The following is a 14,727-nucleotide window of genomic DNA, read 5'->3' as shown; positions in this document are numbered from 1 at the left end:
CTGGGAACAGGGAGTGTGAAGAGAGGCATTACGAAGGGGCAGGGGGAAAGCTAACATGATGGAGTGTGGTGATGGCTGCTGCACAGGTACACACGTCAGGAACTCAGCAAACTGTGTACTTTAAACAGGTTATTGTAGGTCAATTATATAACTCTAGGAAAAGCTGTTAATAAATGACATGCTCTCCTATAGGCTGCATCTCAAGAAACACTCTTTTAGAGGCTTTGTTAACTGAACATCCTACTTTATGCATCGTTTCTCATTGAAGGGATCAAGATTTTAAATATCATCTGAGTGTTATTGACTTCAATTTATTGTATCATTAGATCCATGAAGTCCAGAATCCCTCATTCATCCATACTGGTCAAAATCAACAACAAGCTGACCAAGCTCCTCTTTGTGCAAACACAGCTCCAGTAGGAAGGTCACCAAACTAGAAAGTCAAATCAGCCTTTTCTACGGTCACATTGAAATCCATGAATACCCACAGATGAGTCAGAAGTAAAGACAAACAAACGTACATAAAATGCACAGACAATAAAACAGGGAGAATCACACAAGAATAAGAGTGGTAAGCCCAAAAGATGAATCTATCCACAGAAGTAAATATTTTAGAATTTATTTTGAACTTAAGTTTTTAGATATAGATTACTAAAAAGGAAAAGTGGTCTCCATTTTTTTTTTTTTTAAGGGCCTTGTGTGTGCTAGGCAAGTGCTCTGCCACTGAGCCAACCCCAAGTGGCTTCTTTTTTGTTTTCTTGGTATCGGGAATTGAACTCAGGGGCACTCAACCACTGAGCCACACCCCCAGCCCTATTTTGTATTTTATTTAGAGACAGGGTCTCACTGAGTTGCTTAGCACCTCACTGTTGCTGAGGTTGGCTTTGAATTCTTGATCCTCCTGCCTCAGCCTCCCAAGCCACTGGGATTACAGGTGTGCGCCACCGCACCTGTTCCAAGTGGCTTCTATTCTGAGGTGAAACTAGGAGTTGAGATTATACACAGTCATGTGTTCATGGGTAATGAAAAGCAGAGTGTGAAACAAGAAACTTTTAAATCAACTCATGCGTCTCATGCAGCCTCCATTTCTACGTCCTCTAAATAGGAGAGGGGGGAAAAGGGAGGCTTGGAGATACGAAAGGTCACTCTCTCTGTCAACTCAATTGAATTTGGAATTGAACGCAAATGTATCAATCAAAGCTGTCTTCTCTTTCTGCCATTTTCAGGGAAAAATTACCCAACTCTTACAATTAAAAACAATATACTTACCATGAAAATTTTCCAAACACAGTAAATAGAGAAAAAGTAACCCAGAAAATTGAAATATTTTCCTTTGAAAGTTTTGGAGTATTCTATTCTCTCCTGAGGAAAACCAAACATAAAACATGGTTAGTCCCAGCAAACGTAAACGTATTTTCAACAAGAGAACCCCTCCATGAATCACTGTTCAAGCCGAGTCCCAAACTCCCATGGTAATAATATTAAAATGACAGTCGCAGTAGTGGCCAACGTTTATTGAATGTTTACTCTAAGCCCGAGACTGGGACAAATATCTTATATGCATTGTCTACTTTAATCTTCTGATGAGTATTTCTATTATCTTCATTTTACAGATGAGAAAATCGAGTCTGAGAGAGGTTAAATAACTTGCCCAAAGTCAATTTGGTGAGTAGGGTCAGGTCTGTCTCTAAAGCTTGTTAGTTAACCTCTACCCTTCATAACTACCCCTGTGCACTCACCCTCAAAAAGGATTAAAATAGTTTGAAACCTTAATAGATCTTGCACGTTTGGATTATACTGCGTTCTAGGTATATACAGGAAAGTCACTTCTTGCAGTTAGGACCTTTTGATCTGGGTCTGTTAAAATAGGGACAGACCCAGCAGATAGGTATCTACTGTTTCTTTTTTTTGGTACCAAGGATCGAACTCAGGGGCACTTGACCACCGAGCCACATCCCAGCCTTATTTTGCACTTTTATTAGAGACAGGGTCTCACTGAGTTGTTTTACTGAGGCTGGTTCTGAACTTGTGATCCTCCTGCGTCAGCCTCCTGACCTGCTGGGATTCCAGGCCTGCACCACTGTGCCTGGCTTCTACTGCTGTTATAACTAACTTATCAGGGAATAAAAAGAAACAGAGGAGTGGGCTGGCACTGGGGCTCAGTGGCACAGAGCTTGTCTCTCATGTGTGAGGCACTGGGCTTGATCCTCAGCACCACATAAAAACAAATACAACAAAATAAAAGTACTGTGTTAATCTACAACTAAAAAATTAAAAAATAAAAAAAAAGAAAAGAAAAGAAAAAAGAAACAGAGGAGCTGCCATCTCGATCCCGGCTCAGTAGGAAGTGGTACATGCCGTCTCCCTAGATGTTGAAAAGCCTCCTCTGACTATCCCTCCATGTTCTATTATGAAAGTGCTCCATTCTCATGATGAAGCTGGGAGGGGTTCCTTGCATTGCTTTGTCGTAGAGAATACTATAAAGTTATTTAGTCTGTTTTTTAGTGTTTAGGTGTAGGTGGACAGAATACCTTTATTTTATATATTTATTTCTTTGTGGTGCTGAGGATCAAACCCAGGGCCTCACACGAGCTAGGCAAGTGCTCCTCCTTGAGCTACAAGCGCAGCCTGCTCTTTAGTCTTTCCAGGTTAGCTGTACCATCATATTGGTAAAACCACACTGCAGTCGCCTTGCTCTGTACCTTGGTAGCATAGAGATCAGCTGTTTCCAGAAAAAGCTGCCTGCTTAGTTCTTCCAAAGCATCCACTTCCTGTTGAATAAGAGTAAGATCTGGCACAAACGGGCATCAAGGTTTAAATCACACAGAAATTTCAAAAAATAGCAGTGAAGAAAGCATTTGCTTCTGATTTTTTTCTAAAGCCAGGAATCATCTGCATTTTGAGTTTCCTGTACTTCATAGCATTTTTCCAGCCTCCGGCAGAGGTGTGTAAAGCTTCTCCACCTTGAAAATCACCAAGGACTGACTGCTGCTCAGTTTCTCCCAGCTCAAGCGTCTTAGCAGATGGTTTGTCTGTTTTTCTTTTTCAGTCTATTAAATTACGTCAAATATGATCTTTGAAGGCTCAAAGGCCTGCATAATAATAACATCTATAATAAGCACGATCTCAATAAACACAATGTTTGATGTTTGGGAAGGGAACAAAAACTGAGGCTGGGGTTTAGCTCTTTCAGATGTTATCTTTTATTTCCCAACAACCCTGTGTTACCCATTCTGCAGATAAGGACAGTGAAGCTCAGAGGTCCCTGGCTCGCTCAAGCCACCGCACTAACAGCCGTGGATGCAAAGTGAGGTCTGCTCCACTCCGTGGCCCCTCACTCCACGGCCTCACCCCATGGTCTCTCACTCTGTGGCCCCCACAATGGCCTCTCACTCTGTGGCCCCTCACAATGGCCCCTCACCCCATGGCCTCACTCCGTGGCCCCTCACCCCATGGTCCCTCACTCCGTGGCCCTCACTCCGTGGCCTCTTCTTCCCACCAAGCTGAGCTATTTTCCAAGAACTCGGTGGACGGTGTCACTACTTTCCTCACTGAGGTCGCAAGCTCTGACAGGTTAGATGACCGTGGGACTTATCACTGAAATAGCTTAAACCTATACTTTTGGCTTTTAGAGTTTTGAGTAATGAAAATAGTAAAGACAGTACCTTTAACATACAAACCTCCACTTTAACCAGATCTTCCCTCCCTGGTGACTTCCCCACTATTACTGACATCCACAACTGCCCTTCAGGTCCATCCTCAGTGGTGGCCGCTATGGGCAAGGCCCAGGCCACCAAACAACAGGTTAGCTAGTGATGTGTTCCACCATGACTAGGAGGGAGATTATATCCTACTCATCAGCGTATCACTTAGCACTCTTCTTGAAAAAAAGAAGACATGAATGTTTCCTGATTAAAATAATTCTTTTTCTTTCTCAGCCATAAGCATCTTGCATTTCTGTTTATTCTTTCTTGATATTATCTGCACTTGACACCAAGTTATATCATAATTTATAGCAACATACTTCATCCTTCTCCAGTTGAAGGCAAAGGGAATCTGTTCTTCCCTAGGCCAAGGAAGGAAACAGGAAGATGTGATTTCATACTCAGTCCCCCATGGCTACATGGCCTGGGAGTCATGGAGGGATTTGGTTACTGAATTTGGGAATTAGTTCAACACCGTAACCAGCTGGGCTAGACCAATCTATTAACTTCATCACCTTGATTTTCTTTTAAACCAGAAGGTTACTAAAGAAGAGAGCCGTCATGTCTGAGGTGGGTTTCAGAGTTGGGAGTGTAGTGTCGTGGAAAGAACTATGAACAGGAGACCGCGGTTCTGTTCCTAATTTTGCCACAAACACTGTGACTTAACCTCTCTGGGTCTATTTTCTCATTTGTAACATGGAAAGACTGACTCTTTAGGACCCTTCCAGCTCAAAGATTTGATTTTATGGTCTTACGTGGGTGTTGGAAAGATGACTCTACACATACTGTATTTCCTAAGCCAGTCTGGACTCCAGTGCATTTAGGTACCTTGCAAAGAACTATCCCAATACTGTTTTTTTCTTCTGCCCTTGGTCCAGAGTGTAGAAAGAATCAAGTAGAGGGATAAAGGATACTTTCGCTTCCTGGAGGTGAAGCAGCAACACTCTTTATCATTCCCCAGAACCCGAATGGTTTGTTATGCACCTCCCCCTTCTGGAACATACTTCTTCGTGCTACTGCCATTCTGAAACAGAGAAAATATAAAACCTTAGTAAGGAAGCAAAGCCTCCCAAGCCCAGTCTCATTCACTCTCCAGTCTACCACTCCCTCTCTCATGTGCTGAGCTGTTCAGGAAAGGATACTGATTCGGAGTCCCACTTTTCCACTTCTTAATACACTCCCAGAAGCAACGTGGCCTCAGCAAGCCACACTGGAACAGAACTCAGGGCAATATATTATTTGAAGGCTGTATTTGCTACTTAGAAGCTGTGAGACCTACAATTTTCAGTTCTTCATCTCTGGATGGTTGTAAAGATCACTGAAATAATATATAAGAATTCATACTGTCAACTACAAAGTGTTGTTCATATATTAATAATCATTGCTGTTAATATTAAGGAAAAAATCGCTAACACACCTAGATAAAGAAGCAGAACAGAGGAGAAACTCAATGAAAAGGAGGCACAAAGGAACAACAATAACAAAAATCAAATAAAAAATACATAATCTTGGTCTCTTAACACTATCTCCAATTTCCCCTTCCCTTAGTATAATCTGTCTCACTACAGAATAAATCATCAGAACACCTACCATTCTTTCCTTCTTTCCTCTTGTCCCCACGGGGGGGCCTAACTGCTACGTAGTAGCTGCTGACACATCCAGCTCATCATGAAGAACAAGGTCTTTTTTAGATTAAAAATAAAACTAGACATGGATGATTATTTGAAGGCTAAAAGGGGCCAAGCCCTACAGTCCTAAACTGAATAGGATGAGCTAATAAAAACAGAGTAGCAGAGCCACAGAAACGTTTAATCCAAGGTGGATATTTTTTGGGGTGATAAGAGAGAAAAATGGTCAGGATGATGAAGCAGAACTGGTGTTTGTCTTTTTACCTGGAAAGTCTTTAAGTCATTAGCTAAAGTGATATTAACAAGCAAGAATGTTCGGTGTGTCATCATGTGACTTAACTGTTCTCTTCTCAAAGCAACCCTTGCCTCTGATACTAAGAATGAAGCCCAGTGCCATTTAGCTCTTTCTGCCCACCCTCTACATACATCTGCATCCATTGTAAGCTCAGCATTTGGGGAAAGATGTCATTAACAACCACGAGGAGGCTCAGACCCAGGGAACTTCTGATTTGGCAAGATCTGTAATTTTTACTGAAAAAGTAAAAAACGGGGAAAGCTAGAACAGGTATATGAAGCAAAGGTTCTACTCCATCACTTAATGGTTCACTTCAGCTTCATAAGCAGGATTAAAGGAGAGGCAATTCGAAGAGAGGAACACAGAAGCTGGTTTCCGCTGTCTGCACACTGATGACTGGACGTGACGTGGAACTGGCTGAACACGTACAGGGACTGACACTGCCCTATGGTCTGATAACAGGCAGAGAAGTGTAATCACTACAAGTGAAAACTGGTCGCACACACACAAGAACAGTCTTGTCTTAAAACATTCACCTTTACTTTTAACTTTACCATCTAATTATAATCCAACTTTTGCACCTATCAAATAAGCTGCAGATGAAAAATATTCACATATTCAGGAAGAAAAGTTAAAATCAGACTTTCTGAGATGCAGTAAAACGGAATTAACAAAACAATACAAGGTACTACAGAAGTAGATGCTTTCTTCTTTACCATCACCACTATCACCACTGTGTTCATGATTGCCTTTTTTAAAAAATAAGGGTAGTTCCCAACAAATTAACTGTTATTAGCTGAATACCATTTTAAAATCCATTATATAAAAAATATATATTAAAAAATCAAGTGCACTTGGCTGAGGTTTTGTGGCATCATGAAAGGGGTGACACTGAAAAAATGTCTACTATGGCTTAAATATGTCATCCTACTCTACTCTGATTTCAGAAAATATAAAACCTTAGTAAGGAAGCAAAGACTCCCAAGCCCAATCTCATTCACTCTCCAGTCTCACCACTGTGTTTATGGCTTAGACATTAGGTGTCCCCCAGAAGCTCACGTGTGAGACAATGCAAGACAGTTAGAGATGAAGCCTGGGCTGCGAGAGTCTTTGCTTCATCATGCCCAGCAGGGATTAGCTGGGTGCTAAGTGTAACAGGCGGGGGTGGCTGAGGAGGTGGGCAGTGGGGCGTGCATAGTTTCTCCTGGGTGAGAGGAGAAGTCTCTTCCTGCTTCCCTGTCCTGAGCTGCTTTCTTCCATCACGCTCTCCTGGCTTACCGCGGGCCCAGAGCAATAGAGCTGACCAGGTATGGACAGAGATCCATGAGACTGTGAGACTCAAACCTTCCCTTCTCTAAAACTGTCCTTTTCAGGTTTTTTGGTCACAGTGGTGAAAAGAGGACTTAGAACACATGGTTTCTGGTAGGATGTCAGCCATTACTTTGCTTTTTTGGTACTGAAGATTGAACTCGGGGGCATTCAACTACTGAGCCACATCCCCAGCCCTATTTTGTATTTTAATTAGAGAGAGGGTCTTGCTTAGCACAACAGACACTAGTATGGCAATATGTAAACCAATGGATGTGTAACTGATGTGATTCTGCAATCTGTGTATGGGGTAAAGGTGGGAGTTCATAACCCACTTGAATCAAAGTGTGGAATATNTTTAAAAAAAAAAAAAAAAAAAAAAAAAAAAAAAAAAAAAAAAAAAAAAAAAAATTTTATTGCTTCTTTTTTAGTTATACGTGACAGTATAATTTGTTTTGATATAATTGTACAAGCATGGAATATAGCATATTCTAATTAGGACCCCATTCTTATGGATGCACATGATGGTGGGATTCATGATGGTATATTCATATATGGATATAGGAAGATTATTTTGGATTCATTCCACTGTCTTTCCTTTTCCTGTTCCCTCCTACTTTTGTTGAGGCTGGCTTTAAACTTGAGATCCTCCTGATTTAGCCTCCCAAGCTGCTGGGATTACAAGCAGGCAGCTACTTTGTTTTTCTTTTAGAACTTTAAATTTGGAGATAATTGTAGATTCATAATGGTTTTAAGAAGGTATTCACAATAATGGAAATATTGTGCAAAGAGGATTCTGACATTGACATAGTCATGATAAAGAATATTTTTATCACTACAAGGATCTGCCATGTGGCCTTAGACAGTTCACATGCCTCCTACTGTCAACTCCTCCTAAATCCTTAGCAACCACTAATTTCTTCTCCTTCTCTATAATTTTGTCATTTCAAACATGTGTATTCAAGCCAGACGCAGTGGCGCCACCTGTAATCCCAGTGGCTCAGGAGGCTGAGGCAGGAGGATCACGAGTTCAAAGCCAGCCTCAGCAACAGCGAGGTGCCGAGCAACTCAGTGAGACCCTGTCTATAAATAAAATACAAAATAGGACTGAGGATGTGGCTCAGTGGCCAAGTGCCCCCGAGTTCAATCCCTGGTACCAAAACAAGTGTACACAATTATAATTATACATTATGTATCCTTTGGAAATTATCCACACTATGTACCACAGCACTTAACCATTTAGTCATTAAAGAACACCTGAGTTATTTCTACTGTTTGACTACTGTGACTAAAGCTGCTATAACATTCCTATACCAGTTTTTGTGAATATAAATTTTTCTTTCCCTGAATAAGTGCCCAGAAGTGCAATTACTGAGGTCTGGCATTTGTATGCTTAGTTCTCACAAGACAGCTGAACTGTTCCTGTCTGTTCTGCATTTCCACCAGCAACGTGTGCGTGATCCAGTTCTTCTGCATTCTTACTACACTGGGTGTTTTCACTAGTTTTTATTTTAATCATTCTGAAACGTACCTAGTGGTCCTTCACTGTGGTTCTAATTTCGTACCCTTGATGGTGAAAGCGTCCAGCATCTTCCCACGTCCTCACATGCCATCTACATGTCCTTTACAGTACTATGTCAGGTCATGATTTGTGCCCACTTCCTAAATGGACTGCGTTTTTATTTTTTAATTTTTTTTAAGAGTGAAAAATGCACAATTTATTGGTCACATAGACTGGTGCCTATGGGCATGTGGGGCACATATGGATTCTGCTCTTGCACACACTCGGAATTTGGTGTCCTACATCAATTCTGTTAGGTCAAAAAGCCACAAGAAAAATCATTAACAATCTAGTCTCTTAGTAACCAAGGACACAGGCTGAAGAGCTTGGGAAGAGGGTGTACTAGTAGGAGAGCCTGGGACCAAGAGCCCACCCTCTTTGGCAACTGGGCTGGGGAGCTTGGCCTTTGGAACAACAGTAGAGACTTGTCCCTTCATACAACATAAGTGCTGGGGCGCTCTGCCTAACCCAGGGCCTGGCAGTGGCTGCCCACCTCGGACAGTGCACAGGGACTCAGCAGGGGCCGTGACATCTCCAGCTTTCCAACTGGAGAGCTGGAGCGGATTGTCCAGCTGCTCTCCCAGGGGACTGTGCTGATCCTGGTCACTTAGCAGCTCACATCACTGAAGCTGGATTGTACCGCTTGTTAAAAATGTTACTGTGGGGCTAGGGTTGTGGCTCAGCAGTAGATCGCCTGCCTAGCACGAGCGAGGCCCGAGGCCCTGGGTTCGATTCTCAGCACCACATAAATATAAATAAATAAAGATATCATGTCCAATTTCAACTGAAAAATAAATGAAAAAAAAAAGTTTATGTTAAACTTTTTAAAATTCTCTATACTGGTCTTTTCAGATATGTGGTTTACAAATGTTTTCTCTTTCTATAGCTTGGCCTTTCAGCATCCACACAAGCTCTTTCTCAAAGCAAAAAAGTTTTTTAACTTTGATGGAATCTCATTTATCCATTTTTCGTGGACTGCACTCTCAACATTAAGTCTAAGAATCTTTCCACAGTCTCACATCCCAAAGATTTTTCCCTAAAAGTTTTACATTTTACTTTAAGATGTTTTTTAAGTTAATTTTTACATAAAGTATGCAATGTAGGTTTGCTTCTTTTCTGTCTAAGTGTGTCTTGCTGCTGTAGTAGTAAGGCTGACCCCTCCGCTGCATGCTGCTTGTCTGTCAGGCACTAGCTGGGACACCTGTGTCACCCTGTTTCAGGTTCTCCATCCTCGCTCACTTCCTGTCTGCCAATACCACAAACTCCCAACGACTGCAGTTATATAATAAGTTTTGAAATTAGGTAGCATGATTCCTCTTATTTTGTTCTTTTTTTCAAAACTGTTTTAGTTATCTATTTATTTTATTTTTTTGTACACAAATTTTAGAATGTTTTTATATATTTCCACAAAAAATCTTGCTGGGATTCTGAAACGAATTACACTAAAATTATACATTAATTTGGGAAGAATTAACATTTACTATGTTAAGTCTTTTAATCCATAAGCATGATATGTCCCTCCATTTATTTAGATCTTTGATTTCTTTCAGAGTTTTATAATTTTCAGCATATAAATCCTATACAGAAGAGAGAGAACAGGAGGATGGAAGAGGGGAGGAAAAAGGGGGAATGGGGATTGAAATAAAATTTCTTACATGTCCAAAGAAACCCAACTGCTATGTTAATTATAAAGCTGTGCTGGAAAAAAAAAAGTCCTGTATATGTTTTGTTAGACTTATTCCTAAGTAATTCATTTTTTGAGCAATTATAAATAGTAAAGTATTTTAATTTGGGTATCCAGATGTTCACTGCTAATATATAGAAATACAGTTGATTTTTGTGTTTATTTTGTACCCAATAACATTGTTGAACAGTCATTACCCTTTTCATTGTTTCCCCATGACACCATTATCCTCTTGCTGCTCTCAAGATTTTCTGTTTGCTGGGTGCAGTGGTGCAGGCCTGTAATCCCAGCAGCACGGAAGGCTAAGGCAGGAGGATCTCGAGTTCAAAGACAGCCTCAGCAACTTAGCGAGGCACTAAGCCACCCAGTGAGACCCTGTCTCTAAATAAAATATAAAGAGGGCTGGGGATGTGGCTCAGTGGCCAAGTGCCCCTGAGTTCAATCCCTGGTGCCAAAAAAAAAAAGATTTTCTCTTTGGCTCTGAGCAGTCTGTCTGTCTGTCCGCTCTCAGGTCCTTGTGTGTTTACAGATTGCTTCTTGGATCTGTTAATGTTTTCCACCACCTTTGGGAAGGGACTGGTCATTATTTCGTGAAGCACTCTCCCCACCCCTTCCACAGGTATGCTGGACTCCCTTCAGTCTCTGACCTCTCTAGTCTTCAGAGTGAATGATCTCTACTGACCTATCTTTAAGCTCACTGAGGTTGTTCTGCCACATCAACTCTGTTATTAAGCCTAGGTGGTGAAATTTTTATTTCAGTTGTTATCATTTTTAATTTCCATTTGTTCTTTTTCAAAGTTTGCATTTCTCCATTGGGATTCTCTATCTTTTCACTAACATCATGCTTATCTTTATGTCTCTGAATGTATTTACAGTAGCTGCCTTCAAGTCTTTGTTTGCTATATATTTATTATCTGGGCACATTTGGAGTTAGTTTTTATTGATTGTTTTTAATCCTGAATATGGGTGATATGTCTGCTGTTTCTTTGTAATGACTAGTAAGTTTTGGTGGAAGACTCGATATTGTAGATACTTTGCAGTGACTTTAGAAAATTTTTTTTTTTTTCCTAAGGACTGTTGGTTTTTTGTACTAGCAGACAACTAACTTATCAAGAATCAAACTGAGAAATCTATCACAGCTGCAGCAACTAATATTTCTGTTTAGTTTTTAAACTTCCCAGCTCCTTTTTTAGTTTTACTCGAAAGGTCTCTCCAGAATTTAGTACAGTGTCTGGCACAGACTAAGTTTTCTAAAATTATTAAACGAATATATGAATGAATAAAATGAAGGCAAAGTATTTAATTTTCACTATATGATTACTCTACAGAGACTAATAAGTTGAGTAGCAACTTATTTAGGTTTAGCTCACTGATCTAAGGTCTCTACAAGTCTTAACATATCAACTCTGTTCTTGACAAACAAGAAAACCAAAGCACAAAGACATAAACTAGCTCAAGGGTCCAGTCTGATTTCAGAGTCTCTTCTTTTGTCCTGTAGAACAGATTCCTATGAAATGCCACTTGGAAAACGTATATTCTAAAAGCATTTTTTTGATCATAAAAACAACAATGACAATGAAAAGACTTGAAGGATTTTAAGTTGTTATAGAAAAGGAAGTTGAAAAGATCTAAGTCAAACATGAAAAGGTTTAAAATGTAGGATAAAAGACTTTTAAAACATCCATTCTTCAAATAGAAAAGTTACTTTAACAATCTAGATAGAGAAATATCTAAATTCAGGGAATTTGGTTGACTTTGAGAATTTTCTTTCATAGATGAGTGGACATGAATATTTGATAATACCCTACTTTATAGAGTACATTTAAAAAAATTGTTTCTTTTAGTTGTAGATGGACACAATACCTTTGATTTACTTATTTACCTTCCTATGTGGTGCTCAGGATCGAAGCCAGTGCCTTACATATGCTGGGCAACTGCTCTACCACTGAGCCACAACCCCAACCCCTCTCAGACTTTTGATCCTTTCTTTTTTTGTACTGGGGAGTGGTCCCGGAATGTTCTGCCCCTGAGCTACAGCCCCAGACCACAGAGTACATTTTAATGTGATCTTACCTTTTCTTTTTGCTTATGATCATATCCATGGTTTGGAGCAGTCGCCGTTCTAGTGCTAGAATATCTGTGTCAGTCACATTCCTACAATAAACACCAACTGTCAGCACTGTTTTGGGGTGCTACCCTGTGCATAATACAAGCCATCGGAGAAACCAAAAAACCCCCTAATTGTTACCAGTAATTCAAGGACTTGCTTTTTTCTGCAAAATATTAAAATGACTATAATCTAAAATGCTTTCCCTGTCGTTTCTTGTCATTCTTCTGGGGGCTCAGGGTAGTAGAAGGCATCTAGCTTCTTACAGTCCTTCTTAGCTGTGATCCAGTGATCTAGGATATACGACTAAGCTCACTTTTAACCTGGGATTGTACCCTACTGTTCTACTTCTTGGAGGAACTGGTTTCTGAAGTTGGGATTAAATCACACTGCTGACCACCAGAAATGTTCTTTCAAAAAATGTGAGTGGGGGATGAAATTTGCCATTTAGAAAATAAATGAATGTGCCAGGCATGGTGGCCCATACCTATAATCCCAGCAACTTGGGAGGCTGAGGCAGGAGGATTGCAAGTTCACAGTGAGCCTCAGCAACTTAGCAAGACCCTGTCTCAAAATTTTAAAAAGGGCTGGGGATGTGGTTCGTGGTCTAGTGCCCCTAGGTTCAATCCCTGGTACTGAAATAAATATATAAAAGGACAAATAACACAGACAATCAATGTAATTGATAAGACTTATTTGAAAAGATTTCAGATTAACAACTACAGGGACACAAGAAGAGAAGAATAAAAAGGCAGAGTAATAGATCTAATATGATTTAAGTATTAAAGATGGTGGCATGACATACGTCTTTAAATGACTAGGAAAAAAAAAAGAAAAGAGAAACTGCACGTTACCTGAGGAAATAGGACATGTACGTGTATGGGCAGTTGACAGCACCAAATCCAGAGAGCAGAGCCATGAGAGTCACTCCGATCACACCCACCCGGCTGATGAGCTGCTCTATGGACAGTATCCCTGAAAACGTCACAGTACATTGACACCAGGTAACACAGACACAACGGAATCATTCCACATGACTACACATGCCAACTTCTAAGTGTGCTCTCTAATAAACACAGAAGCCAACTGACTTCCTTATTATCCCGTATGCTCTAGTCATCTCTTTTATTGGGTGATAACAGTACAATAATAATAATTATAAATAACAGTACTGACCGGTTATACTAGATAGTGTGAACTCTAACAGAGCAAAGACAAAGTAATTCTAGCAAAAGCTCTGGTTTAATTAAAAAAAAAAAAAAAAAAAAAAAAGCAAAGAAAACCACTTCTGGAAAAGTATAAATGGTAGGTAGGTGGCACTCTGTGCTAGTTACTTTTGATATACGTATTTCCCCTTAAGGTCATACTTTTTAGCTATGTCTTATTTCTGAACCCAATGCACATAGTGCATCTAACAAATGGGCTGAATGTAAAGATGGATGAGTAATTCAAAGGCAAATATGTGAGTTTTAGATTACCAGCTGTATTCTAATTATTAACTCTTTCCTATTACATGAAAATGTTGAAAATCAACTCAGCAGTTACAATAGGTGCTGCCAGACTGGGGTCCTAATTAGAATAATTAGGGGTCCTAATTAGAATATTCCATGCTTGTATAATCATATCAAAATGGATTCTATAACTAAAAAGAATCAATTAACAAAGACAAGTGCGGCCAGATGACGTATTGGGGTAACCGAGGGAAAGCAAAGCTAAAGAGCACTCAGGAAGTCTGGCACCCCAGGACAACACTGGTTTTCATTTGCTCTTACTTCCCGTTTCTGGACGGCTAGTCCCTGCTCCATCTTCTACTTCTTCTTTTCCGTCTTAAGGCTTGTAAGATGATTCTTACACCTTCTTGTTGGACCTTCCTTTGGTCTGTCCTTTGAATCTCAGCTTAATTATCAGTCCAAAGTCTCAATAAAGGTCGATTCTAGTCACCTGCACTAAACTTGACATTTTTATCTGCGTCATTCTCTATCACAGTACTCTGTCTGTGCCTTGGTGACAATGACCACAACTGGCAACTATTTACTTATTTACATATCTAGTCCCAGTCAAAAGACTGTTTTAGCAGGGCAGAATCCAAATGTGTTTTGTTCACGGTTCTCTCCAGCAAGTAACATCAGTAGGTGCTCACTGATACTTGTGGGGTATTCATGAAGGAATGAATTCTCATCTGAATTCTGTTGATTCTACTTTCCACACATCTCTTGATTTTGTATCGTTTTACAGAAAAGACGTCTAATTGATCTTTGTTTTCCTTATTATCTAGCACACAGGAGGTATATAACAAATGTTTGTTGACTGTGTACATAATATCACTCAAAAACATAAAAAACCCAAGGGATTAATACAAATTATTACATATTAAAAACTGAAAAACAATGCCCCTTCTACTTTTATTCCCATTAACATGGTGTCTTTTTATTAACTATTT

At 40.0% G+C, this 14,727-nt stretch overlaps 1 protein-coding gene across 1 annotated transcript in view; it reads right to left on the bottom strand.

The window, feature by feature from the left end:
• The window catches only part of LOC107160392 (Golgi pH regulator), a 41,162-nt gene that overhangs the window by 8,815 nt on the left and 17,620 nt on the right, over window positions 1–14,727 (bottom strand). Inside the window, exons 6-10 of the mRNA XM_015507068.2 lie at window positions 13,142–13,262; window positions 12,254–12,334; window positions 4,619–4,728; window positions 2,703–2,791; window positions 1,270–1,362 (exon numbers count right to left, since the gene is read on the bottom strand). Coding sequence (XP_015362554.1) covers window positions 1,270–1,362; window positions 2,703–2,791; window positions 4,619–4,728; window positions 12,254–12,334; window positions 13,142–13,262 — 494 coding nt within the window. The remainder of the gene's footprint in view (window positions 1–1,269; window positions 1,363–2,702; window positions 2,792–4,618; window positions 4,729–12,253; window positions 12,335–13,141; window positions 13,263–14,727) is intronic.

This window comes from Marmota marmota, unplaced genomic scaffold, assembly GCF_001458135.2.
Source record: "Marmota marmota marmota unplaced genomic scaffold, marMar, whole genome shotgun sequence".
Classification (NCBI taxonomy): Eukaryota; Metazoa; Chordata; class Mammalia; order Rodentia; family Sciuridae; genus Marmota; species Marmota marmota.
The sequence above is the reverse complement of the archived record's forward strand: the minus strand, read 5'-3'. Positions and strand labels throughout refer to the sequence as shown.